Below are 23,817 nucleotides of genomic sequence, written 5' to 3'. Positions count from 1 at the left end.
CTTCTATTTATATTTTTAATGTTGTATTTATATTTTTAGTGGTTTTAGCATATATACCTGACTTTAAAGAGTTTAATTGTTTTATCAGCCTACCTCTCATTCATGCTATGGTTGTCTTGAATTTTAGTTTTACCTTTGCTGCTAAACTTTTCAAACTTGTTATTACTAATAGTTATTTAAATTTAGCAACATGTTTACAGTTTGCTTTGCTTATTCTTGCATCTCGTTAGTAATCTAATTGTATCTCTCCCTCTTTTTGGGTTCATTATCGTTCTTAAAGAAGTATATTCTTTAGTTTTATTTTAACAAGAGTCTGTTAATGGTAAACTCTTCCAGTCTTTACACCCATATGCCTATAAAGTTGCCCTCAATCTTGAATATTATTCTCGTTTTATATGTGATTTTAGTTTGGGTGTTATTTTCCGTCATCCCTTAGAAGATCTTTATTCATTGATTTTTGTCGGCTATTGTTCTCCACGAGGTATTTGCTATCAAATAGTTATTTCTTTATAGATAAATTTGATTTCTCTCTTTTGTGATTTTAATATTTCTATCTTTTAATATTAATATTAATATTATTTTTCTTTTAATATTGTTTTTCTCTTTAACTTTGGCATCTTTATGTGAGTTTTAAGTGTGATTAAATCATATTTCTCTTCTTCAGAATTTGATGTGCTTCTTCCATTTGAGGACTAAGTCTTTTTTTAATTGTGGAAAATTCTTAGCCTTTCTCATTTTAAATATCTTAGGTTCTTCTTCCAAGATTTCCAATAGACATATGTTACACCTTATTTTTCTATCTTCCATGTTTGTTAACATCTTTTTTTGTATTTTTCCATTTCTTTATTTCTCTGCTATACTTTGGGTGATTTTATTTGAAAACTGTCTTGTAGTTCATCAGTTTTCTTTTCAGGTGTTTATAATTTGCATCTATTGTATTTTGAATTGTAATTATGTTCCCCTTTATACGTCTAAATTTTATTTTTAAAAATCTGAGTGCTCTTATTTTATTCTGTTCTGTTCTTTTTATGATTTCTGTTTCTTCTTTACTCTTTAATCACTTTAAATATACTTATTTCATAGTCTCCTTTAGACTGCTCTATCATTTTTAGTACTTGGTTACTAATTCTGTTTTGCATTCTGCTCCTTCTCTCTCAAAGATGATTCACTCATGGGGTTTTCAGAAACTTTTTGAGCTTCTTTAGAAGTTATGTATTTATTTATTTTTCCTATAGGAATCTTTTGGCCCTGGGCTTTGAAAGTGTTTCTGTAGAGTGGCTTTTCTTGAATTCTGCTGTGGTCCTAGTGGTTTTACCTTCCCAGACTAGCTTTTATGTTAATGTCTTGGGTTATATCCCTTTCATTTCATGTGTAGTTTAAACCTGGACCCCTTATCTAGGTGTGGCACAGATGTGGGATTTCAGTTCCTCTAGGGCAGGGATCAGCAAACTATGTCCAAGAGCCAAACAGTGCCCTGCCCATTTGTTTGTGCACTGTCTATGGGTGCTTTGGCATTCCAGTGGTAGAAGTGAGTAGTTGTGATGAGAAAGTATGGGAACCCTATTGTAGGGTGACTTTTTTTTCCACCTATTCAAGGGTTTGGGCAGATGTCAAACATCTTTGCAGCTTTCCCAACTTGTGAATCAATTCCCTTTGCATGTACTGGGCAGCACTTCAAGGATCCCTGCTTTCCACAGGCTCTGTTGAGAATGTTAAGACCCCATAGCCCTTCTCCCCATATTGTGATAAGGCCCCAATGCCACCCCCCAGGCTCTGTGTCTGGCCCAATACCCATGGAACCTGACATGGCGCCAACTCCGATGGCTGAGCTGGCTTTCAAGTCTCTCTTTGTTACTGGCTTCTGGGCATTTATTTTTCTTTTAAGCTCATTCAATTTTCAGTTACATTTTGTTCCATATTATATGTGTTTGCACAGAATGGAAAGCTCTTTTATCTTGTTGCTAAACAGTAAATTCCCAATTCTATCGTTTATCATCAGATTTTATTCTATTTTAGAACGAGTTGCAGAAGTTCATGGATGTTACATTTGAAAAGGTTCAAAACACAAATCAAGCTCTAAGAATGTTGAAGAAATTTGAAAGGTAAAAGTTTCAAGAAATTGTCTATTTTCTAAAATTGGGATAGTTTAGCTTTTATTGTTGTTATTCCTATTATTATTATTTCATATTCTGATGGAAAGGAAAACCTCTCTTGGCAATTTGGGTCACAAGGTCATAGTTTTTAAGTTTTTCAGAGGATTAATCCTTTTAAGGATTCAAGATTTATTTTATTTCTACAAATAAAGAATACTCTTAGCTTTGAAGTACCTTGTGACAGCCTATAATAATATTTCCTAATGTATAGATAATTTGCAAAAAGTCTTCCCACATTAATAGTTTTGCTATATTTTATGGATGAGTTTTATTTTTATTCTTTTAATATTCCACATAAATATCTCATTCTTTTCCATTAGCATTTAAAAAAATAAATATTAATAAATGAGATTACTAGATATTTTATTGTGTATTTTATTTATTTTATTCCATTAATTCAAGCTTTTAACTTTTAAAAAAAATCAGATTGAATATACCTAATCTTGGTATTGATGACAAATATCGACTTATCCTTGAGAACTATGGGGCTGACATTGATATGATTTCAAAGCTGTATACAAAGCAGAAATACGATCCTCCTCTGGCTCGAAACCAGCCTCCCATCGCTGGAAAGATTTTGTGGGCCCGCCAGCTCTTCCATAGGATTCAGCAGCCCATGCAGCTTTTCCAGCAGCACCCAGCTGTGCTAAGCACGGCAGAAGCCAAACCTATAATTCGCAGTTACAACAGGATGGCCAAGGTCCTCCTGGAGTTTGAGGTCCTCTTCCACAGGGCGTGGCTTCGGCAAGTGAGTCCCTAAATTTATACTCTTCCCGTTGTTGGAATCATGGAAACCCCTCTTCTAGCATTTAACAGTGTGATTTCTGTAGAAAGCTGGATTTGTAGGTATTTTGTAAGGCAGATGGGTTGAATCTGAGCATTCAGAGTGTAATATGTCCACAAAGAAAAATAAGTATTAGATTTGAAAAAAAACCACAAGCCAGGTAACAGAACCACATTTTTATTTAATTTACGAACTCCAAAGTGAGAAGATCTTGTTTATTGGTTCCTATGCCCGATCTATTAGGATATCTTCCTTTTTAAAATTCAGTCAGATCCTAAATGTGTCAGTAAACGCTAGTACCTCTGTTAAACAAAGTCTCAAATTTTCTTTTGTTGTACAACTGGTTAATCATAGCATATCCTACCAATACATGTATTTCTTTGTAGGCTGTCAGGATGCGATGTCTCCATAGCTGTGTTCATTGTTTTTCTAGATAAGTAAAAACTGAGTTTAGGAGGTCTTATGAAACTTTTATTAGGAAGAATAATAGAGGAAGCATGAAGGTATCAGGTAGCTAAATGGCTTTTGAGACGTCACCGCTGTTGCAGTGTCCACTTATTTATCAGTGTGAGAGTCATTGAAAGGTTTTATTGAATTGACTGCCCAATATCACCACCAAGAACTTGAAGCCTATTGTAGGAGACTGGATTTAGGAGAAGAGTGAGTGATCTTATTGCCCTTAATTTAGGAAGCTCAAATCCGTGGAAGAACATTTAATGATCCTTATTCCCAGAGACAGCTGAGCTAGATACTCTGTATGAATTGAACTTTCTAATAGTAGTGATGTTGTTTTCTTTCCACAGATTGAAGAAATTCATGTAGGTCTTGAGGCTTCTTTATTGGTGAAGGCTCCAGGCACAGGGGAATTGTTTGTAAACTTTGACCCTCAGATATTAATCTTATTTAGAGAAACAGAGTGCATGGCCCAGATGGGTCTGGAAGTCTCTCCATTGGCAGCTTCCCTCTTCCAGAAACGAGATAGATACAAAAGGAACTTCAGTAACATGAAGGTATACTACTTTTATTTTTTCCCCCCATTCTTGGCTAGCTCTGGAATGTGTTGTAAAAAAATATGGTGATGTGTCATATTCAAGGAGCAGAAAGTGGCCAGGATGAATGGAGTGACTGAGGGGACAGTGCCATGGGGTGCGACTGCAGAGTTGGCTGGGGCCAGGCCGTTACAGGTCTTGCAGGCCAAGATGAGAAGCTTGGGTTTTATTGTGAATGTACCAGGAAACCACTGGAGGATTTCGAGCCACTGAAAAAGGCACGATCTCTTTTTATAACAAAAGTTGTTCTTACTGCTGGGTGGAAAATGGATGTTAAGGGGGACAAGGGGTATCAGCAGGAAGCCCGTTTGTGAAGTGTTACACTGGCCCAGGATGAAGATGAGAGCTTGAACTAGGATGGCAGCAGAGTTGTTTGGAGAATTTAGAGTTATGTCAACCGTCAGGTTATGAGAGAACTCAGGAATAATACCTGTGCTTTTGGTGTGAGCAATTCCATGAATTAAAACAGGGGTGCCTTAGAGTGCTGTGTAGGTTGCATTCTTTATAACTTGCACAATACTATGCAGGGGCCCTGACTGTAAGTTCAATTTATGGAGATGGCGAAAACCAAAACTAGTGTATTTGGAGCAGCAGGAGGGAATCAGTAGTTCCCATTTAAGTACAAGATAGTTTTTAGACAGCCAAGTGGCAATGTTGTCCATGCAGTTGGACACGTAAGTCTGGAGTTCAGTGGAGAAGCCAAAGTGGGAGGCAAACTTCTGAGAGTTATCAGAATATCGTTGTTATTTAATGTCATTGTCCTGGATGAGATCTCTTAGGGGAGAGAATACAGACAGAGAAGAATGGAGGGCCACTGGACCAAGCATTGGGTTGTTCCAGTATTAACAGATCTGAAAGAAGAAGACAGATGTGCAAATAAAACAGAGGATTGACCTTTGAGCTGGGAAGAAACCAAGTGTCAAGGAAACCAAGGATGGCCGGGCGCGGTGGCTCATGCCTGTAATTCCAGCACTTTGGGAGGCTGAGACTGGCAGATCACCTGAGGTCAGGAGTTTGAGACCAGCCTGGCCAACATGGTGAAACCCCGTCTCTATTAAAAATACAAAAATTAGCTGAACATGTTGGCATGTGCCTGTAATCTCAGCTACTTGGGAGGCCAAGGCGGAGAATCTCTTGAACCGGGAGGTGGAGGTTGCAGTGAGCTGAGATTGCGCCACTGCACTCCAGCCTGGGTGACAGAGTGAGATCCGTCTCAAAAAACAAACAAACAAAAAACAACAAAAAAAGGAAGCCAAGGGTATGAAAAGGCTACTGAGAGAGGAACTGGTCACCAGTGACAAATGCTGCTACCCAGGGGATAAAAAAGGTGAGATCAGAGATGCAGCCATGGAATCTGATAACATGGAAACCATTGTTAAAATTTCATAATGGTTAACATCACATGACAATACTAAGTCCATGCGCTTGTACTGTACTTTACATTTAAAGCCATCTTCATGCTCATTGTTTCATTTGATCTTTTCTAACGCCATGTTAGGTAAGTAGGACAGAATACTATTATTTTATTTTATAGATGACAAAACTGTGGCTGAGAGAAGTTAAAAGATTTAGCAAAGGTCTCATAGCTAGAAAGTGGCAGAAGAAAGACTGGAACCCAGACTTGTAGTCCACCGTCTTCCCACCACTTCATGTCGTATTAAAAAGTTGTATTGGCGAGGGACAGACATTCCTCAAATGTAGACTCAGAAAATAGCAGTTAGCATGTTGAGATTCCCTTTTAGACTCTTTCACATTAGGAAACTCACTTAGTCAATTTACATATTCATAAAGAAAATCATATTTTTACTAAGAAACCATAATTATAAGATTATGAAATTACTGATAATTTAATTGTATTTGCAGATTTGTTGTTTCAGTTGTCTGTTTCAGGCAACAAGCACTTGTAAGCATGTTGTAGGGTTTACAATAACTGTATCATTATATCATGACTTTATGGGTAAAGAACTTGAGCGGGGCTTGGATAGGTGATTCTTCTGTTCCATGTATTGTTGACAAAGGTTGTTTATTGGTACTCAGCTGGCAGATGTTCAATCTGTAAGGTCCAAGAAGGGCTCTTCTAGTTTCTGTTTCTTTCCTGAGGAAAGCTGGAAGGTACACTCCAGTGGGACTGTGAACAGGCACATCTATACATGGCCTTCCAGTATGGAGGCCTCTGGCTAGTATAATTTCTTATATGGCAGCTCAGGGTTTCAAGAACAAGCACTACAGTGAACAATAAAGAAGCCACATGGTCTTTATAATAGCCTCAGGTGTCTCATAGCATCGTCTCTGTTGTACTCTGTTGGACTGTAAGCCTACCCAGATTCAAAAAAAAGGGGATGTGGTCCCCATCCCATGAAGGGAGGAGGATCAAAGAATGTTTTAAATGACAATTCAAAGGAATAAATTATCATCTCGTTAACATTTATTATCTTGGAGGTTGGGAGTTAAAAGTTCCTGCTCCACCTGAGTAGCTGGTCAAAGCAGATCTATTGGCAGGTTTAGGGGACCATCTGAAGTATTGCAGAGTTATTGTGCTGAATATTTGACAGAGCTTTCAGGCTTCTGCAGATATGCCAAAGTAGCTGAGAATTTGTTTCTTCATCTGTTCCTTGGAAGACAGTTTAACTGGAAAGAGAAGACCAAGTACAGGCTAATAGTTATAAATATAGGTTCTGAAGCCAATTTAATCTGGATTCAAATCATTATCTTTGGGTAAATGACTTCACCTCCTAAGCCTGAGTTTCTCTTTTGTCAAAGCTGTTGAGTAATCCCTTCTGGGATTAAAGGTGGGAAGTAGAATGCCTGCTAGAAGCAGATTCTAAGAAGTGCTTCCAGATAGAATAACTGGTGAACATTAAAAAAAGACAAGCAGTGGATACAAGTTTCAGGAAATATATAAGTAGCTGCTAATAGAACCAGAAAATTTAGACTTTTCTAAAGTGGCTTTTATGGACATTGAAAGAATCTTATAGAAATTGTGGAAAAACATTATATGAGGAAAGGATTAGGAGGTCCATTTGGGAAATACTGTGTTTAACAAAATTTTCAAAGCCTTGCAAGGCTTCTTACTTCCTTAAGCAGGTTTCTAAGAATCATTAATATTAGATGTGACCACCCAAGAGGGGAGATATTGTACACAGCATTTTCAAACTTTATCTATCAAAGGGCCATTTTTCTTATAGAATCTCTTTGACCTAGTACTCCAGGCAAAACAGTTTGGAAAACATTAATCTATTATCAAGGTAATACCAACATGCACATATATGATCTTAATACCAACTGTATTTATGAGGCACATTAAAGTTAGTTTCTTATAATTAATGATTATTAATATTGACATGGTTACATATGAACAAAATATTGACACAGTTTGACATTATGTACATTTCAATGAAAGGTGAGAATCCCCATTTCAGATGAAAAATCCTTCTGATAACAGCTAATTAGATAGATATTGATTTATTATCTCCTATGTGCCAGGCACTGGTTCAGGCTCACTGGACAAAGCAGACAAAATTCTTGTCCTTGTAGAACTTGTAGTCTAATTGGGTAAGACAGAAAATGAACACTGTAAGTAGGCAAATTAATATAGTCTATTGTAATAAAGTGGTAGTTATTATGGACAAAAAAGGGGGATAAAATGTGTGAGTGGTTTTGGTGGTGGTTTATAATCTTAAACAGGTAGTCAGGACAGGTAAAATTGAGAAAGTATCATTTGAGTACTTATTTGAAGGAGGTGCAAAGGCCCTGAGGCTTAGGACCAGAAAGGAAGACAGTCAGGCAAGTGCAGATAAGAGAGGGAAAGAGTGGTTGGAGATGAGATCAGAGAAGTAATGGGACAAAATTGGGTAGATCTTTCTAGAACAAGCACCTATCCAAGTCCTTTGTATAAAGGTTTGTAGCCCTGAATTAAATGGGAGGCTATATAACCATGTGAGCAGAGGAGTAACATGATCTGAATTCTCATTTTGAAAGGATCATTTTTGCTGCTAAACTGTACCTAGACTTATTGGGAGGGTGAGTGGAAGCAGGATCTGACTTGCTTTCCACATTTACAGTTAGTGCCATCATTGGCTCCTACCTAAATTATTGGGATGGTCTACCGTTGTCTCCCTGCTTCCACTCACCCTCCCAGTAAGTCTAGGTACAGTTTAGACAGCAAACGAGATATCCTAATGGATTACCTGTGTGTGTGAGAGTGAAAGAGGAATCAAGGATGACTCTGAGTTTTGACCTGTGGACTGGAAGGATAAAGTCACTATCAGCTAAGTTGGAGGATGCGCTGGGAAGAGGTTTTGGGAAAAGAACAAACTTTCAGTTTGGGACTTATTAAGTTTGAAATGTCTGTTACATATTGATGTGGAAACTTTGGTAGGCTGCTGCCATTTGTGAATCTAGACTTTCAGGAGTGAGATCTGGGCTGGAGATGTAAATGTGTTCGTTTCTGGCATCTGGATGAAATTCAAAGCCGTGACACTAGTTGAGATCAATACTGGTTCCCAGTGTGCTTTGGGTCTTGGCAACAAGATTTGGCCTATAATCCTAGCAAAGGACTGAGGTAGACCTCTGGCGACCCAGATGTTTTGAGTGATGGGTGTAGTCTGCAAGAGGTCCCCAGAGGAGCAGCACACATGTCGTACCAGTGTACAAAGAGGAACAAACAAGCCTCTTTGTACAAATGAGCAGGTGAAGGTGCCATTCCCGTGTTTCTGCATGGTTTAGAAAAATTACTTGGACTTAGATTTTCTCCCTTTTTAGGCTGTGTAGGAGGTGAGACACTCTTAGTCTTAAATTCTTGTTCATCTTCAGTTGTATTTTTTTGGATTAGGAATTTGTAATTATGGAGAGAGTCCTTGTCTTCTTTTCTTTTTATTGTTTTGGCTACTCTACCTGCCAGGCTATTAGAGCCCTACAGTTTGACCCTAAATAAAAGTAGTCATTTTGTATAAAACATGAGATATTAACAGACATTAGAAGTGAGATATTAATTGATTACTTAACCCCAATTTCATTGCAGATGATGCTAGCCGAATATCAGAGAGTGAAGTCAAAAATGCCTGCTGCCATTGAGCAATTGATTGTCCCTCACTTGGCCAAAGTGGATGAAGCTCTCCAACCTGGCTTGGCTGCACTGACCTGGACATCACTGAATATTGAGACGTATTTAGAAAACACTTTTGCAAAGATCAGTAAGTCTGCCTAAGTAATTACTATTTGTGAATTCTAAAGGCTGAGTTCCTAACATCTGTTGTATAATTTCTCATCAATATGGAGATACAAATAATGAAATGGGGAGTGTTATTCTTAAGCTGTTTCATAAAGAATTGTTCCAAAGCATGTGAATTCAGTAATTTCCTGGAAACTATAAATATTCACTATTTATCTAAATAATCCCCAGAGATTAACCACATATTTTCATTTATTTGTATTTTTGGATATTAGGATTTAAAGTATCTTTAAAGTTATTCAGCTTTTTATATAAATAGGTTAGTGTATTTTGAGAGCTTGATTTGAAAGATGTGGAGATTTGGATAGGGTACAGCACTGAACAACAGGATAAATGGGAACAATTTAAAGGAACACAATTTTCCTTAAAAAGACATATAATAGTCTAAAATATATGTAAGGTAGTATATTCCATAAAATGCGCTTTTCTGGAATGTGTACGGATATGTTGCAAAGAAGGGCTCAAATATGTCTGGGAAATCCAGGAGGAGCAGTTGGACAGGTTTCTTTGCTGGAGGACTTTTCAGAGCCTTTAACATGCCAGCGTCTAGTAGGTGTCCAAAAGTGGCCTTTTGCGTGTGGCGTTTCCCAGAATTCTTTGGCTGCCTTCCGGGAGGACACATTAACACCTTACAGATCCTCTGTGGCAGACAGTGTAGCACAGTTTGGAACAGGTAATGGTTTTTTTTTTTTTTTCTCAGAAAGACTTAGACGTTGCTATTGTCCTCTCCTAGCCAGTGTCTTACACCCTCTCCTCTGCATGGCCCAATCCTCCCCACTCTTATAGCCCAGAGTAAGTCTTGTCCCTAGAAGGCTGCTCTGATTACTCTACCTCCTGTGACCTCCTGTTGGATTTATATTTGGGACCAGAGACTTCATATTTTGGTTGTCTTCTAATGGTTTAGTACAGTTTCACCTTTCTCCTCAAACAGACTACAAAGGACCTGAATATCAGGCTGTTTAATTTTTTTCTTTTTTTATTGTAAATTGATAATTTATAATTGTATAGATTTATGGATTCTGTGAAGAGGGAGTTGCATGGGGAAAAATTGATGGGATACAAAATGGTGTTACGATTTATGAATGCAATGTGAAATAATTAAATCCAGGCTGTTTACGTTTATACTTCTTTTGTGTTAGCTGGGTGTGTAGCAGACATCCATATACTTGCAGATTCATAATTGCAATAATTTTATATACTTAGTCTCTCTTCATTTCTTTATCACTGTAACCCTGTTCCTACCCCTCAAGCCCATTACCTTTTTTCTGGATACCTCTTCCTGGGCTTCCCTTTTAGATAGCTCTCGTGATTCCTCCTTTTATTCTCTCTCTCTCTCCTCCGCCCCCGCCCCTCAGGTCTCTCTCTTGTTCTGGTATTTATGGCTGTTAACATAGTACCTAGACTATTTATAATCTAAATTGTCAAGAGCTTGTCTTATCAGTAGATTTTCACTGTACTTTCCAAAAAACTTAGGGTTCAGAAGGTCCAGCTATTTAAATAGCCAGGTACTTTATATTTAAGAATATTTGAGAAGTACTGGGTTGGAGGGGAGTAGAGTGAGAAATTATGGTTGATCCCATACCTCACCTTTGTTATGCTTTATAGATTGGGAGCTGGACTCAAAGACAAATGATAATGGAGTTTTTGAATATGAATGAATATCAAGCCAGAGATGCTAAATGGGTTTTAATGTTACATAGATATAAGAAATAATAATGCGTTTAGAACCAAATTTCCTTGCTCTAAATTAATATTTCTTCCAAAATACACCTCCCCAGGAAATAAAACAAGAGGAAATTGGCTAAAATTTCCTAAGGAGGCACTTATGAAATGTATAAAAACATCATAATAAGAGTTATCATAATCAAATTAGAACAGGCGACCAAGATAGACTTTAGTAATATCCTTCCTTTAGAACATTAGTCTTAGAGTATTAACAATTTGGATGTTTTATTAGAATGTTAGCTGGAGACAAGGAACTAGTTTCTAGAGAAACTTCTTGTTCTTGTTTTCTATTATGTTTTTCTTTTTGTAATTTAAGGAACTAAAATAGAACAAAGATGAAGTTTCTTTGAGAGAAAACTATGTAAAATCTCAAGAGCAGTTGGATTTTAATTGGATTAGTAAGCCAATCCTACTTACAGGTGGTCATTTGCATCATGCATTTAAGAGAGTATAGATAATCTGGGACACTCTCCACATTACATAATCCTTAACTTGATCACATCTGCAAAATCCCTTTTGCCATATAAGGCAACATTCACAGGAGATTAGGATGTGGACATCCTTGGGGACTATTTTTTTCAGCTTAACACAGATGTCCTTAAAGATGAAGAAGCAGTCCGTTAGAAAGAGTAGAGAATTTTATTGCTCACACATACTTAAATGAAAGTGTTGGCTCTCTTTTAGTATTGAATCAATTTACCAGGCAGAACTATTTGGTATCTTGAGTACCCACTTTAATAATTAGCTTAGAAAAAATAGAAAGCTTTTAGGCTTTTATTCTTTAGGAAATAAAGGTATTTATTTAAGGAAGTGTTTACATCTCCGATACAGCATTGGTATGTAACGTTGACTTTCCTGTATTCAATTTCTGCTTTATTTCCCAGGAGAAAGGAGTATTAGAAAAAGAGAAATTTTACTGTATGGTATCTGTTGAAAAATGTATTACCCTTAGATGGATATCCATTAGTAATCATTCCTACTTTTGATGTGCAGTTGTTGTTAGTTTGCTTCAGAGTTGGCCTTTGCATCCATTGAACTTAGCATTCAGTATTACTGCAGCACAACTAAAAAAATGTACCCTATGATATTTACAGTGAAAGAAAAAATAGGGAACTTTCACTTTAGTAAAATTTGTTGAATACTTCTTGTGGAATAGGCACCGGGTTAAATGTTGAAGATGTAAGGATAAAAAATATGAATTCCAAAGAAGATAAGACACGTGGGTAGACAATCCGCAGAGATGGAAGGATGCTCCATCTGTGGTTTTACAGGAGGAGCGACCACTCCAGTGCACATGGATTCACCCAGGGCCTCTGCGGGGAAATGCACTTGAGCCAGATCTTTAAGTATGAATGAGAGTTAGGCAGGCAGGAGCTCAGAAACTGGTTACAGAGAAGGAACAATGGCCCCAGGAAATAAAACAAAAGGAAATTGGCTAAAATTCCCTAAGGAGGCATTTATAAAATGTATAAAAACTTTATAATAAGAATTATCATAATCAAATTAGAAGGGGCTACCAAGATAGACTTTCCATTCTCCCTACAGAGTATTAGTATTAGAAAGTTAACAATTTGGATATTTTATTAGCGACAACCAAGTGTGAATCAGTGGGGATCTGGGGGACGCACGTAACTGAGAATCTTTAAAGCTGATTTTACTACTGTCATTTAATCAAGTGTTGATTTTTTTAAAAAAACAAAATGCTTTACTTAATCTCTTTTATTTACTTTTATTTTTTCCCGAAGAGGACCTGGAGTTGCTGCTTGACAGGGTCAATGATTTGATTGCGTTCCGCATTGATGCCATTCTAGAAGAAATGAGCAGCACGCCTCTTTGTCAGCTTCCCCAGGAGGAGCCGCTAACCTGTGAAGAGTTTCTCCAAATGACAAAGGTCATTAAAGCCGTGATTTTTTTGTTTAAAGTTTTTAGTGATTCATTTTCCTATAAAGGTGACTTTTTTGAAGTTTAAGTTAGATTTTTTTCTCTACTTGCAGTGCTCTGTGATAGATGTGATTCAAACATGGAATCTTCTGACAATAATTTGCCGATGAAGAGAAATGTATCTAAGTAAGCAGTCACTTAGCTATGAGGAGCACATCATTTCAGATCAGTAGGAGAGAAATTGCCATGGAACACACTTGGAATTTTTCCATTTTTTAATGAAGGATAGAGCTATCTTGCAGAAGTGCTTCTCATAAGCTAGGGTTAATTAACAAAACAATTGTTTTGAACAGCTTCTAGACAAAATTTCTTCTTTAAACATTTTTGTTGAGGGAGGTTTCCCAAACTGGTGTTCTATAGCACACAATTCTGGAGCCATTGCTGGGAATCCTGAGAGAGGCAGGGAGTGAGTGCAAACTGCTTAGGGTAAAGACTGTGCTTACAGATCCACTACACTTTAACATATTAAGATAAAGGCCCTCAGAAGATCTCAATTTAACCCCCCCTTTTTTTTTTTGAGTTGGAGTCTTGCTCTGTTGCCCAGGCTGGAGTGCAGTGACGTAATCTCAGCTCACTGCAACCTCTGACTCCCAGGTTGAAGCAATTCTCCTGCCTCAGCTTCCTAAGTAGCTGGGACTACAGGCACATGCTGCCACGCCTGCCTAATTTTTTGTATTTTAGTAGAGATGGAGTTTCATCGTGTTGCCCAGGCTGGGCTTGAACTCCTGAGCTCAGGCAACCTGCCCACTTTGGCCTCCCAAAGTGCTGGGATTACAGGCGTGAGCCACTGTGCCCGGCCCTTCATTTAACTTTTTGTAGCTCATTATTTCTCCAACACATTTGCAAATGGGACACTTTCTTTCCTGTGCCAGGAGTAAGCTCCCGGGAGCAGTGCTCCATGAAGTGCCCCTTCAGGCATGTCACGTTAGCGTCATTTACAATATTCCCAGTGGGCCTCCTGAGGATAAGGACTCCTCGATCATGATTTTAATATGGTGTGTTGGAGTCCCCAAGACCACCCCCACTAGGAGGACTCACAGCACTCAGCACGTAGTTGCACTGCCCTGACATAGTTAAGAGACGCAGCCGGATCATAAGGAACAAAGACAGGTGGTGTCTGGGGAGTCCCTGTCCAGGCTTTCTCATGCTCTCTGCCTCCTGTGAGGCTTGCCCGGAGCTCACCGTCCCCTCTGTGCAATGTTTCTGCCCAGGGAAACCTATTAGAGACTCAGGGTCCAAGGTTCTTACTGGGTCTGGTCACACACTCTGCTTAGCTTGGACCAGAATTCCAGACTCCCAGAAGGAATCAGGTGTTCAGCATAAACTACATTGTTTGCACAAGCAGTTTAGGCACAGCAAACTATCTTTATCAGCAGGGCAACAGGGGGAACCCTCCCAAAATCCAAGCTTCCAGACGCCGGCCAAGGGACTACCTCCCAAGCAGGACTTTCTAAGGACAGCAGTTTCAGGCCTGCTGTGTTCACCCCTTGCTGTATATATGGCAGGTTATATTAAGTCATTTTATACTCAGAACTTACCGTCTACATGTTAGAAATTTCTAGTCCCTCCTCCTCACATTCACTAACTGTGGGTACACCTAACCATCCCCTTGTTCTTCCTGATCATTTAAAAAATGATTTCTTCCTCTAAGAAATCACTTGCCTCCATGGTTTTACTCTTACCCCTTTTCTGATGATTGTTTTATAAAAACACACTTGCTTTAAATTTAAAGGAAAGTTTCAGAATATTTTAAAAATGGAAAGAAACTAGCCTTTTAAATCAATTAATACCATCATTATTATAGTATTAATGCATTTTAAGCTTTTTAATAAAGTTGTGATTTCTACTCCATGTATATCAGGTTTTGAATAGTACTTTTTTCTCCAAGTTAACATCTCCTCACAAAATATTCTTCATGTTGCTACATGGCTTTCATAGGCAGCCTTTTAATGGTGCCTTCAGAATATTCTATTGAGTTGATTCACTGTAATTTACTTACCAGTTTCTTATTGCTGAACCTTTAGATGGCTTCCAAAGTTTTGCTAATTCATCAAGAACTGCAGTGAATATATGCATGTATCATGTATTTTCTCCTTTAATGTCATTCCCTCCCCCAAAATAAAATTATTGTGTCAGAGAGTATGGCCTTATTGGATGGCTGTTGATATTGGTAGCCAAATTGCTTTTCAAAAGGATGTTATCAGCTTACAATGCCACCAGCAATGCAGTACTACCAATTTCACTTCCAACAAACACTGTTTTATTATAGTTTACTACTTTTAGTTTAAGTAGCAAAATCGTGGAACCCAATTTGAATTTGCATTTTTGATTATCAGTATAGGTATTAATAGATCATTTCTCTTGAGTTTGTTTATTTTTCATAATTCAGTTATGGAGAAAAGTGAAAAGGATGATGGAGAAAAGGAGTACCTGACAGAAAGTTGTGATTTTATGTTCATGGTCAGTGATGACTTCTATGGTTAGATTTGAAGGGAGGGAGTGAGAGTGCAAGCCATGTGAACATTTTAGTGGAAGAACATGCCAGGCAGAGAGAATAGCATGTGCAAAGGCCCTGAGGTGGAAGCATGTTGTAGTTGGAGAAAGGTGTTGAGTTGAAGTACATTGGGTGTTCATATGCTCAGGTGGAAAATCAATACAGAGGAAGAAAGGGGTAGGCTTGGTTTCTGAGGAAGCCAGAGAAGCTGTGATTCAGAACTCAGGTTGTGGATTTAGCCTTGAATAAAAGGAAAATGATTGCATTCACCAAAACAAGAGGAAAAGGGGCTCATGATGGAGGCCGATTTGTCTTCTGCATGAGGGCAGTGGGAGTTGTTTGAATCCCTGTGTCATGACCTCCATTTGTTTTGTGCTGTAGAAATCAAGGTCATTCTTTGAGTATGATGAGGAAGGATGGTGTAACGATTTGAGGACACAGGGATTTGAAGACACAGCTATTATGGAGCTTGGTAGAGGGAAGTGGCTATAGTCATGTAGAATGATTCCCGAGTAGCATTAGGGGCCAGTTTGAGTTTGGGGACCATGAATTCCCGGTGCCAAGCATCTGCATCACCATGACCTGTGCGTGCTGGTGGAGAGGGTAGGTCACCTGGTTCATTTGGGTTGGGCGTCTCCTGGGTGGGGCAGTGGGAGGTTGAGAGAGTGATGGAGTAAAGGATATTAGCAAAACAATGGTTGAAGTGTGAAATCATGTTAGGAGACGGCATGAACCAGGGAGTAAGGATGAAGAGACCTGGAGAAGACATGGCTTCTAGTAGGTTCCTGGTTTGCCAAAGCTGAAGCATCGTGGGAATGAGGAAATGGTGGAGCCCTACGCTGATTATTCAAGGAGGACACCACTCAGGATTGAAAGACAGGCCCTTTTGGTGGGTTTCAGCTTTTGGGTGTCATCATGGAGGTTAGTTGTTGAAATGAAGCAGGATAAGTGGAGGCAGCATCTTTCATTTATTTTATTTGTCCTAGGGGATATTTTAATGAGTCTATTTATTACTTCTTTTTCCTCATTGCGTTTATATTCTGCTTGGTTAATTTCTATGCTGTTTACATTTTTATGGTTATGCCTTCTCACAGAGAGAAAGAGTTAAGAGATGTAAACAACGTTGTTGGAACTATATTAGTCTTTGAGAGGTCATCAATCTCATCTTCTAGAACCCTCAATACAAAGGAATTTTATGATTTCAAATATGTGCTTGTGTTACTGAGAGGACTGGAAGAGCTGCAAGTTAATTGATTCCCTGTGAGAGCTGGTCCTGAAAATGGAGACCACATGTGTTCCCCTCCAAGGTAGAGTCAGAGGACTTAAGATTCAGACTTTAAAAAATATTAGTGTTCTCTCAGAGAATTGAGGAGTTAGTTTACGTGGAATGAGATGACTAACCTTTGCAAATATTTAGGTCGTGTGGATGTTTGTGATTTTCCAACCAATAATAATAACAAGGACTTCTTGTGTGCTTACTTTATTCCAGGCACTGCTCTTAGTGTTTTACTTGCATTTATTTTATGGAATACTTGCAAAAACTACAGTGAGTTCCACTATTATCACCATTATACATATGAGGGAATTGAGACTGAGAAGGATTTTCAGGATCACGCAGAGCAAGGATTTGAATCCTAGTTTTAAGCCGTATAAGTTTAAAGGTGTATAATGCTGGAACTTGGAATGGAGCTGGACACTGGGCGTTAACTTACAGTCTATTGTTTCATGGGCTTACTTTCCAACCAGGTGGTAAATCACTGATTCTGTCTATATCATCCATCTATAACTATCTGTCTACCTAATCTCCTCCAGAATTGATCACCATGCCTCAAATCATGTTAGTTTATATTTATTAAATCCATTCTTGAGAAATGTACAATATAGTTAGAGGGGTGGGTAGTGTCTTTGAAATTAATGAGGGGATGACTATGGTTTGTTGGCAAAGACAAGGAGAGAAAGAAGGGTGGCTGGATCTGATTTATGTGATATGAAGGAAATGTGATGAGTAGAGAGGCTGCTGATGGCTTTTGAAGATATTTTCTCTACTGGTGTAGAAGTGTCTGTAATTTTGGTACATCTACACTGATCCAGTTGGTTCCCTTGTCCTTAACACATTCCTTTACAGGACACCTGGCGTGTGCTAGTGTGAAGGATATGGTCAAGCATCACTGGGGCTGAAATCTCACCTGAAGGCTGAGCCACAACATTGCTATCACTGTTTCTGTGCTCTCAAGAGCTAGATAAAAGATAAACCGTATACCACTGTGCTATCTTTTTTTTTTTGGTTAGGATCTTTGTGTAAATGGTGCACAAATACTACATTTAAAAAGCTCATTAGTGGAGGAGGCAGTCAATGAGCTTGTAAATATGTTGCTGGATGTGGAAGTTTTATCTAAAGAAGAAAGTGAAAAAATATCCAATGAGAATAGTGTTAATTACAAAAATGAAAGTTCAGGTAAGAGATGGGGTAATGAAAGGGTCTTGTTTTTCTATGACATTTACTAAAAACTAAAACTGAATTTTCTACATAGCAATTAATTTCATACTTCTATAAACATCCTCTGAATTTTCTAATGATATGTATAAATCTGAAATTATGGCCCTGAGCATATTTTAGTGACTCTATGTTGTTAATTCCTACTACTTTTGGTTAAACTTTGCAAACATGCACTTTGCATTGGCCCTTGTTAGCTTTCTTTGCATTTATGTGTGGGTGGGTGTTTTATTTGACCTTATCAATAGAGTTGGATGGATTATTGACTGGAATTCCCCTTGGAATGCCTCTAGACTGAGCACACCTTTTGCAGGACAGAGGAGAACACTGAGATGTGGACGTGAAGAAGGGAAATTATTCCCCCAAAGTTTTAGGGTTATTGGTGGGAGGTAGCACCAGAACCCAGGTCCTTGGGGGCCAGTATAGCTTTTCCAGCCGTAGCTCCTGCCTCTCTTGTTGGCTGTTTTCTTGTATTGAGAAGGAGATGCTTCCGTCAATCCCGCTGGTTCCTGATTTCCTCCTACTACTTTTTGATGTTCTCACTTCCATGAAGTGTGATGTTTAAGTAATACTAAACTTGCATGTAATTTATCCTTTAATTGCAACAGATGATTCTATCTATCCATCCATCTATCTATCTATCTATCTATCTATCTATCTATCTATCTATCTGTCTATCTATCTATCTATCTGTCCATCCATCCATCTAACTTATTTCTATCTCTATCTCTTTCATCTTGTAACAGCAAAAAGAGAAGGAAATTTTGACACCTTGACATCATCCATTAATGCCAGGGCCGATGCCCTGCTTTTGACGACAGTCACGAGGAAAAAGAAAGAAACTGAGATGTTAGGGGAAGAAGCCCACGAGTTGCTCTCTCATTTCAACCATCAGAACATGGATGCTCTTCTGAAAGTTACAAGGAATACACTAGAGGCCATTCGCAAACGTATTCATTCCTCTCACACAATTAACTTCCGGGGTAATAATCTTATATGGTTTGCTTAGTGGATGATCAGGCATAGTTGCTGGGGGGTGTGTGTGTGTGTGTGCACGTGTGCATGCGCATGTACATTCCTGTTAAATTTAAATAATTAAAAATATACATCTTTTTTTTTTATTTTTATTTTTTGAGATGGAGTCTCGCCCTGTCGCCCAGGTTGGAGGGTAGTGGCATGATCTCAGCTCACTGCAACCTTCGTTTCCTGGGTTCAAGTGATTGTCCAGCTTAGCCTCCCAAGTAGCTGGGACTACAGGCACACTCTCCCACGCCTGGCTAATTTTTTGTATTTTAGTAGAGACAGGGTTTCACTATGTCGGTCAGGCTGGTGGCGAACTCCTGACCTCAGGTGATCCACCCGCCTCGGCCTCCCAAAGTGTTGGGATTACAGGCGTGAGCCACCATGCTTGGCCATATCCACCGTTTATTTAGTGCCTTCTTGTAAGTTTAAACATTATGAACTTTGATCATCCCAACAATTCTATTAAGTAGATACTGTCATTACTCTCATGTTAAATCAGAGAACTAGAGCACAGCACAGGGAGGTTAAATAGTTTGCTTAAGCTTTTGTTAATAACATGAAAATTGGTAGTACGTTTAATCTTTTTGTAATAAGATGAAAATATATAAAATTATTTTAATTGGTGAAAGAAAAAAATACATACTTTAAAGGAAGTTATATGGAAATGATTCTTTCATGGTTAAATCATTAGGTTTGTTAGCCAGTCTTACAAAGTGGAAACATCTTACTAGTGTCACACTCTTCAAAGGATATATATGTATTTTACTATTTTTATGCTAATTTAGTACTTTCTAGCTGGTTTCCTCATTTTCACTAGCATCTTTTCCTCGGCACAGTTCAGAAATAGGTGTTGTATTTCTCAGGTGGGCCACAAAAATCTGTCAAATCTAGAGGCATCCTGAAATTAAATTTTAAGTTAAAAATGGTAAAAAGAAAACAAATAATAGTAATTAATGAAAACTGAAATAATAGGATAATAAAATTTTTAAATATATTTTGAATATTGGCATTTAAAGGAAAGCATCTTGAATATTTAATTAAAAGTGGGTAAATAAAAGTGGAAACTCTGAAAGATTTTTTTTTTTGTTTGGTGCCATGGCTTATTATGTTTTACTTCATTCAGGATGGAGGATAGTTCTTTTCTTTGACACACGGTTATTATTAGAACTTAATAAATGTTGGCTGATAGGCTAAATATTCAATCACAATTATTTCCCAGCTTTTCTATTACAGATATTTGCAACTACGTCAAGTTATGTATGATACACAGACACATATACATACATGTCTATATCTACATACCTATACCTATGTTCAACCTTAAAAGCTCCTTCAGTATGAATGGCGAATTACACTTTATTTCTTTTCCATTTTTTTAACTGCTCCACATTTGAATTTTACACATCATGGTAGGAAAGGCCTATGATTTATCTGAAATTCCAAAGTGGTTATTTGTTCTAACTTTGGCTTATGCTGATAGTCTTGTTCTTCATTCCTGGCTTACGTAGCTACATTTAACTAATTTGTTGGCATCCTGTTATTTGGAAGAATCATCTTTAATATTTTAGAGAAGTGTTTATAATTTAGCCTGATCCACACAGTGGGTTTCTTTGTGGACAGTATTCCAAGAAGCTGTAAACAGCAAAAAATGCCTTGGGTTCCCCTGAACTGCTTTGTTATATTGAGCAATACCAGATCCTCCATTAGTTTTAATTGGCTTATTCATTCAACAAATATTTCTTGGATTTTATCCCTATTATGTATTGTTTTAATTTTTATGGTTACAAAGGAAGCAAATCTTATTTTAAATTAAAAATGTGAATTCTTCCTTGTTTTGGGTTATCTCAGACAGTAACAGTGCCTCTAACATGAAGCAGAACAGTCTGCCCATTTTCCGGGCAAGTGTCACTCTGGCTATTCCCAACATCGTCATGGCCCCTGCCCTGGAAGAGATACAGCAGACCCTGAACAAAGCTGTGGAGTGCATCATCAGTGTCCCTAAGGGGGTCAGCCAGTGGAGCAGCGAACTGCTGTCCGAGGTGGGTGTGGGGTGCAGAAATGGTTTCATATGGAAACCACTTCTTTTACAGATAGGACAGAGCTGAAAAATATCCTTTTACATTATAGAAAAAGATACAAGAAAGAAAAATGGCTGCTTTGCAGAGTAATGAAGACAGTGATTCTGATATTGAAATGAGAGAAAATGAACTTCAAGGTAAATGTTCTTTTAGTCTTTTAAAAGAGGCATTGTAAATCAACATTCATTGAGCTTAAATGTTTTTTAACCCCTCCATGTCATTCTCAATTTATTTTAGATGAGAATATTAATCTATGAGCCAATTTGAAGTTGACAAAGTATCAAGGTCCACGTATTTTAATATCACCATTTGAGTTGACTTCTGTTAATATGGAGAATCACATTTATTGATTTGCATATATTGAACCAATCTTGCATCCAGGGGATAAATTTCACTTAATCATGATGAATGATGTTTTAATGCACTGTTGAATATAATTTGCTAGGATTTTATTGAGAATTTTTGCATTTATGTCTACCAGTGATATTGGCCTGTAGTGTTTTTAAAATTGTAGTGTCTGTGGCTAGCTTTGGTATCGGGGTAATGCTGGCCTTGTAAAATGAGTTTGGAAGTATTCCCTTCTCTTTAATTTTTTGAAGTGCTAGAGAAATATTGGTATTAGTTCTTTAAATGTTTGGTAGAATTTAGCTGTGCAACCGTCTGGGGGTAGGCTTTTTTTGATGTAGACTTTAAATTACTGATTTGATCTTTTTTTCTTACTATTGGTCTGTTCAGATTTTCAATTTCTTCTTGATTCCATCTTGGTAGGTTAAATATATGTTTCTAGGAATTTATTTATTTCTTCTAGGTTGGCACAAAATTGTTCTTAGCATTCTCATGATAATTTGTATTTTTGGGTTATCAGTAGTAATATCTCCATTCATTTGTGATTTTATTTACTTGAGTCCTCTTTTTTACTTAGTCTAGCTAAGGATTTGTCAATTTTGTGTAGCTTTTCAGAAAACCAACTTTTTGTTTCATTGATCTTTTCTATTGTTTTTCTAGTCTCTATTTCATTTGTTTATGCTCTGATCTTTATTTCCTCCCTTCTGCTAACTTTGGGCTTGTCTGTTCTCCTTTCTCTAGTTCTTTGAGTTGTAATTTTAGGTTATGTATTTGAGATCTCTCTCCTTTTTTGACTTAGCTGTCTATTTTGCTATACTGTTTCCTCTTAGAACTGCTTTTGCTGCATCCGATAAGTTTTGATATGTCATGTTTCCATTCTCATTTGTCTCAGGACATTTTAAAATTTCTCGTCTAATTACTTCTTTGATCTGATATGAGAAGTTTTTTTTAGAAGCATATTGTTTTATTTTCACATATTTAAAACATTTGCATGATTTTTCCTGTTTGATTTGTTTCCTGATTGATTTCTAGTTTCATACGATTGGTTTGGAAAATTTGTTATAATTTGTTATAAGATCAAATTTGTTATAATTTGATCTTAAGTTTGTTAAGACTCGTTTTGTGTCTAACATATGATCTATCATAGAGAGAATGTTCTGTGTGCACTCGAGAAGAATGTATATTCTGTTTCTGTTAGATGGAATATTCTGTCTGTTAGGTATATTTGGTCTAAAGTGTAGTTCAAGTCTAATATTTCTTTATTGATTTTCTGTTTAGATGATCTGTTCAGTGATGAAAATAGGGTATTAAAATCCCCTACTATTATTGTGTTCTAATCTGTGTCTCTCTTCAGATCTCTTAATATTTACTTTATATAGTTATATGCTCCAATGTTGGGTGTATATGTATTTACAATTATCATTTTGAAGAATTTATTCCCTTTTTATTATATGATGATTTTTGTCTCTTTTTACACTTTTTGATGTGAAGTCTATTTTGTTTTTTCATTTATATGAACTTTATTTTTTCATCCCTTCACTTTCAGTCTGTGAGTGAACTTTAAGGTGGAATGAGTCTCTTGTAAGCAGCATGTAGTTGGGTCTTTTTGTGGTCTTTTAGTCCATTTGGCCACTCTATGCCTTTTGATTGGAGTGTTTAATACATTCACATTCAAAGTAATTGTTGATAGGTACAGACTTACTTTTGCCTTTTTGTTAATTGTTTTCTGGTTGTTTTGTAGACCCTTTGTTTATTTCTTCCTTTGTGGTTTGATAGCTTTCTCTAGTGATATATTTTGGATCTTTTCTTTTTTTTTTTCTTTTGTGTATCTCTTATAGCCTTTTGCTTTATGTTTACCCTGAGGCTTACATAAAACATCTTATACTTATTATAGGCTATTTTAAGTTGGTAACAACTTAATTTTGATTGCATATACAAATTCTATACTTTTACTCCCCACCTCATACATTTTAAGTTTTTGATGTCACACTTTACATCTTTTTATAATTTGTATCTCTTAATAAATTTGTGTAGCTCTAGTTGTTTTTAGTAGTTTTGCCTCTTACTTTTTTACTGGAAATATTAATGATTTACCCACCACCATTACAGTATTAGAGTGTTTTGGATTTGCCAATATACTTACTTTTATGAGTGAGTATTATATTTTCATATGTTTTCATGTTACTAGTAAGTGTCTTCTTCCTTCAGCTTAATCTCCATTTAGCATTTCCTGTAAGGTGGGTCTTGTGGTGATAAACTCTCTCAGCTGTTGTTTGTATGAGAAAGTTTGTACCATCCCTTTGTTTTTGAAAGATAGAATTGCTGGATGTAGTATTCTTAGCAGTTATTTTCTTTCAGTATTTTGAATATATCACTTCACTCCCTTCTAACCTGCAAGGCTTCTGCTAAGAAATCTACTGATAGTCTTATGAGTGTTCTCTTACATACAATGAAACACTTTTCCCTTGCTACTTTTAACACTCTTTATCTTTAGCTGTTGA

General features: G+C 37.2%; 1 protein-coding gene across 1 annotated transcript in view; it reads left to right on the top strand.

The window, feature by feature from the left end:
* DNAH5 (dynein axonemal heavy chain 5) overlaps positions 1–23,817 on the top strand; it is a 323,290-nt gene that overhangs the window by 108,890 nt on the left and 190,583 nt on the right. The window contains exons 13-21 of the mRNA XM_024247511.3: positions 2,017–2,102; positions 2,580–2,901; positions 3,741–3,947; positions 9,007–9,178; positions 12,687–12,832; positions 17,666–17,831; positions 18,617–18,853; positions 20,742–20,932; positions 21,021–21,108. Of these exons, the coding sequence (XP_024103279.2) occupies positions 2,017–2,102; positions 2,580–2,901; positions 3,741–3,947; positions 9,007–9,178; positions 12,687–12,832; positions 17,666–17,831; positions 18,617–18,853; positions 20,742–20,932; positions 21,021–21,108 (1,615 nt within the window). The remainder of the gene's footprint in view (positions 1–2,016; positions 2,103–2,579; positions 2,902–3,740; positions 3,948–9,006; positions 9,179–12,686; positions 12,833–17,665; positions 17,832–18,616; positions 18,854–20,741; positions 20,933–21,020; positions 21,109–23,817) is intronic.

This window comes from Pongo abelii, chromosome 4, assembly GCF_028885655.2.
Source record: "Pongo abelii isolate AG06213 chromosome 4, NHGRI_mPonAbe1-v2.0_pri, whole genome shotgun sequence".
Lineage (NCBI taxonomy): Eukaryota > Metazoa > Chordata > Mammalia > Primates > Hominidae > Pongo > Pongo abelii.
Note: the sequence above shows the minus strand (reverse complement) of the source record. Positions and strands in the feature narration are given on the sequence as shown.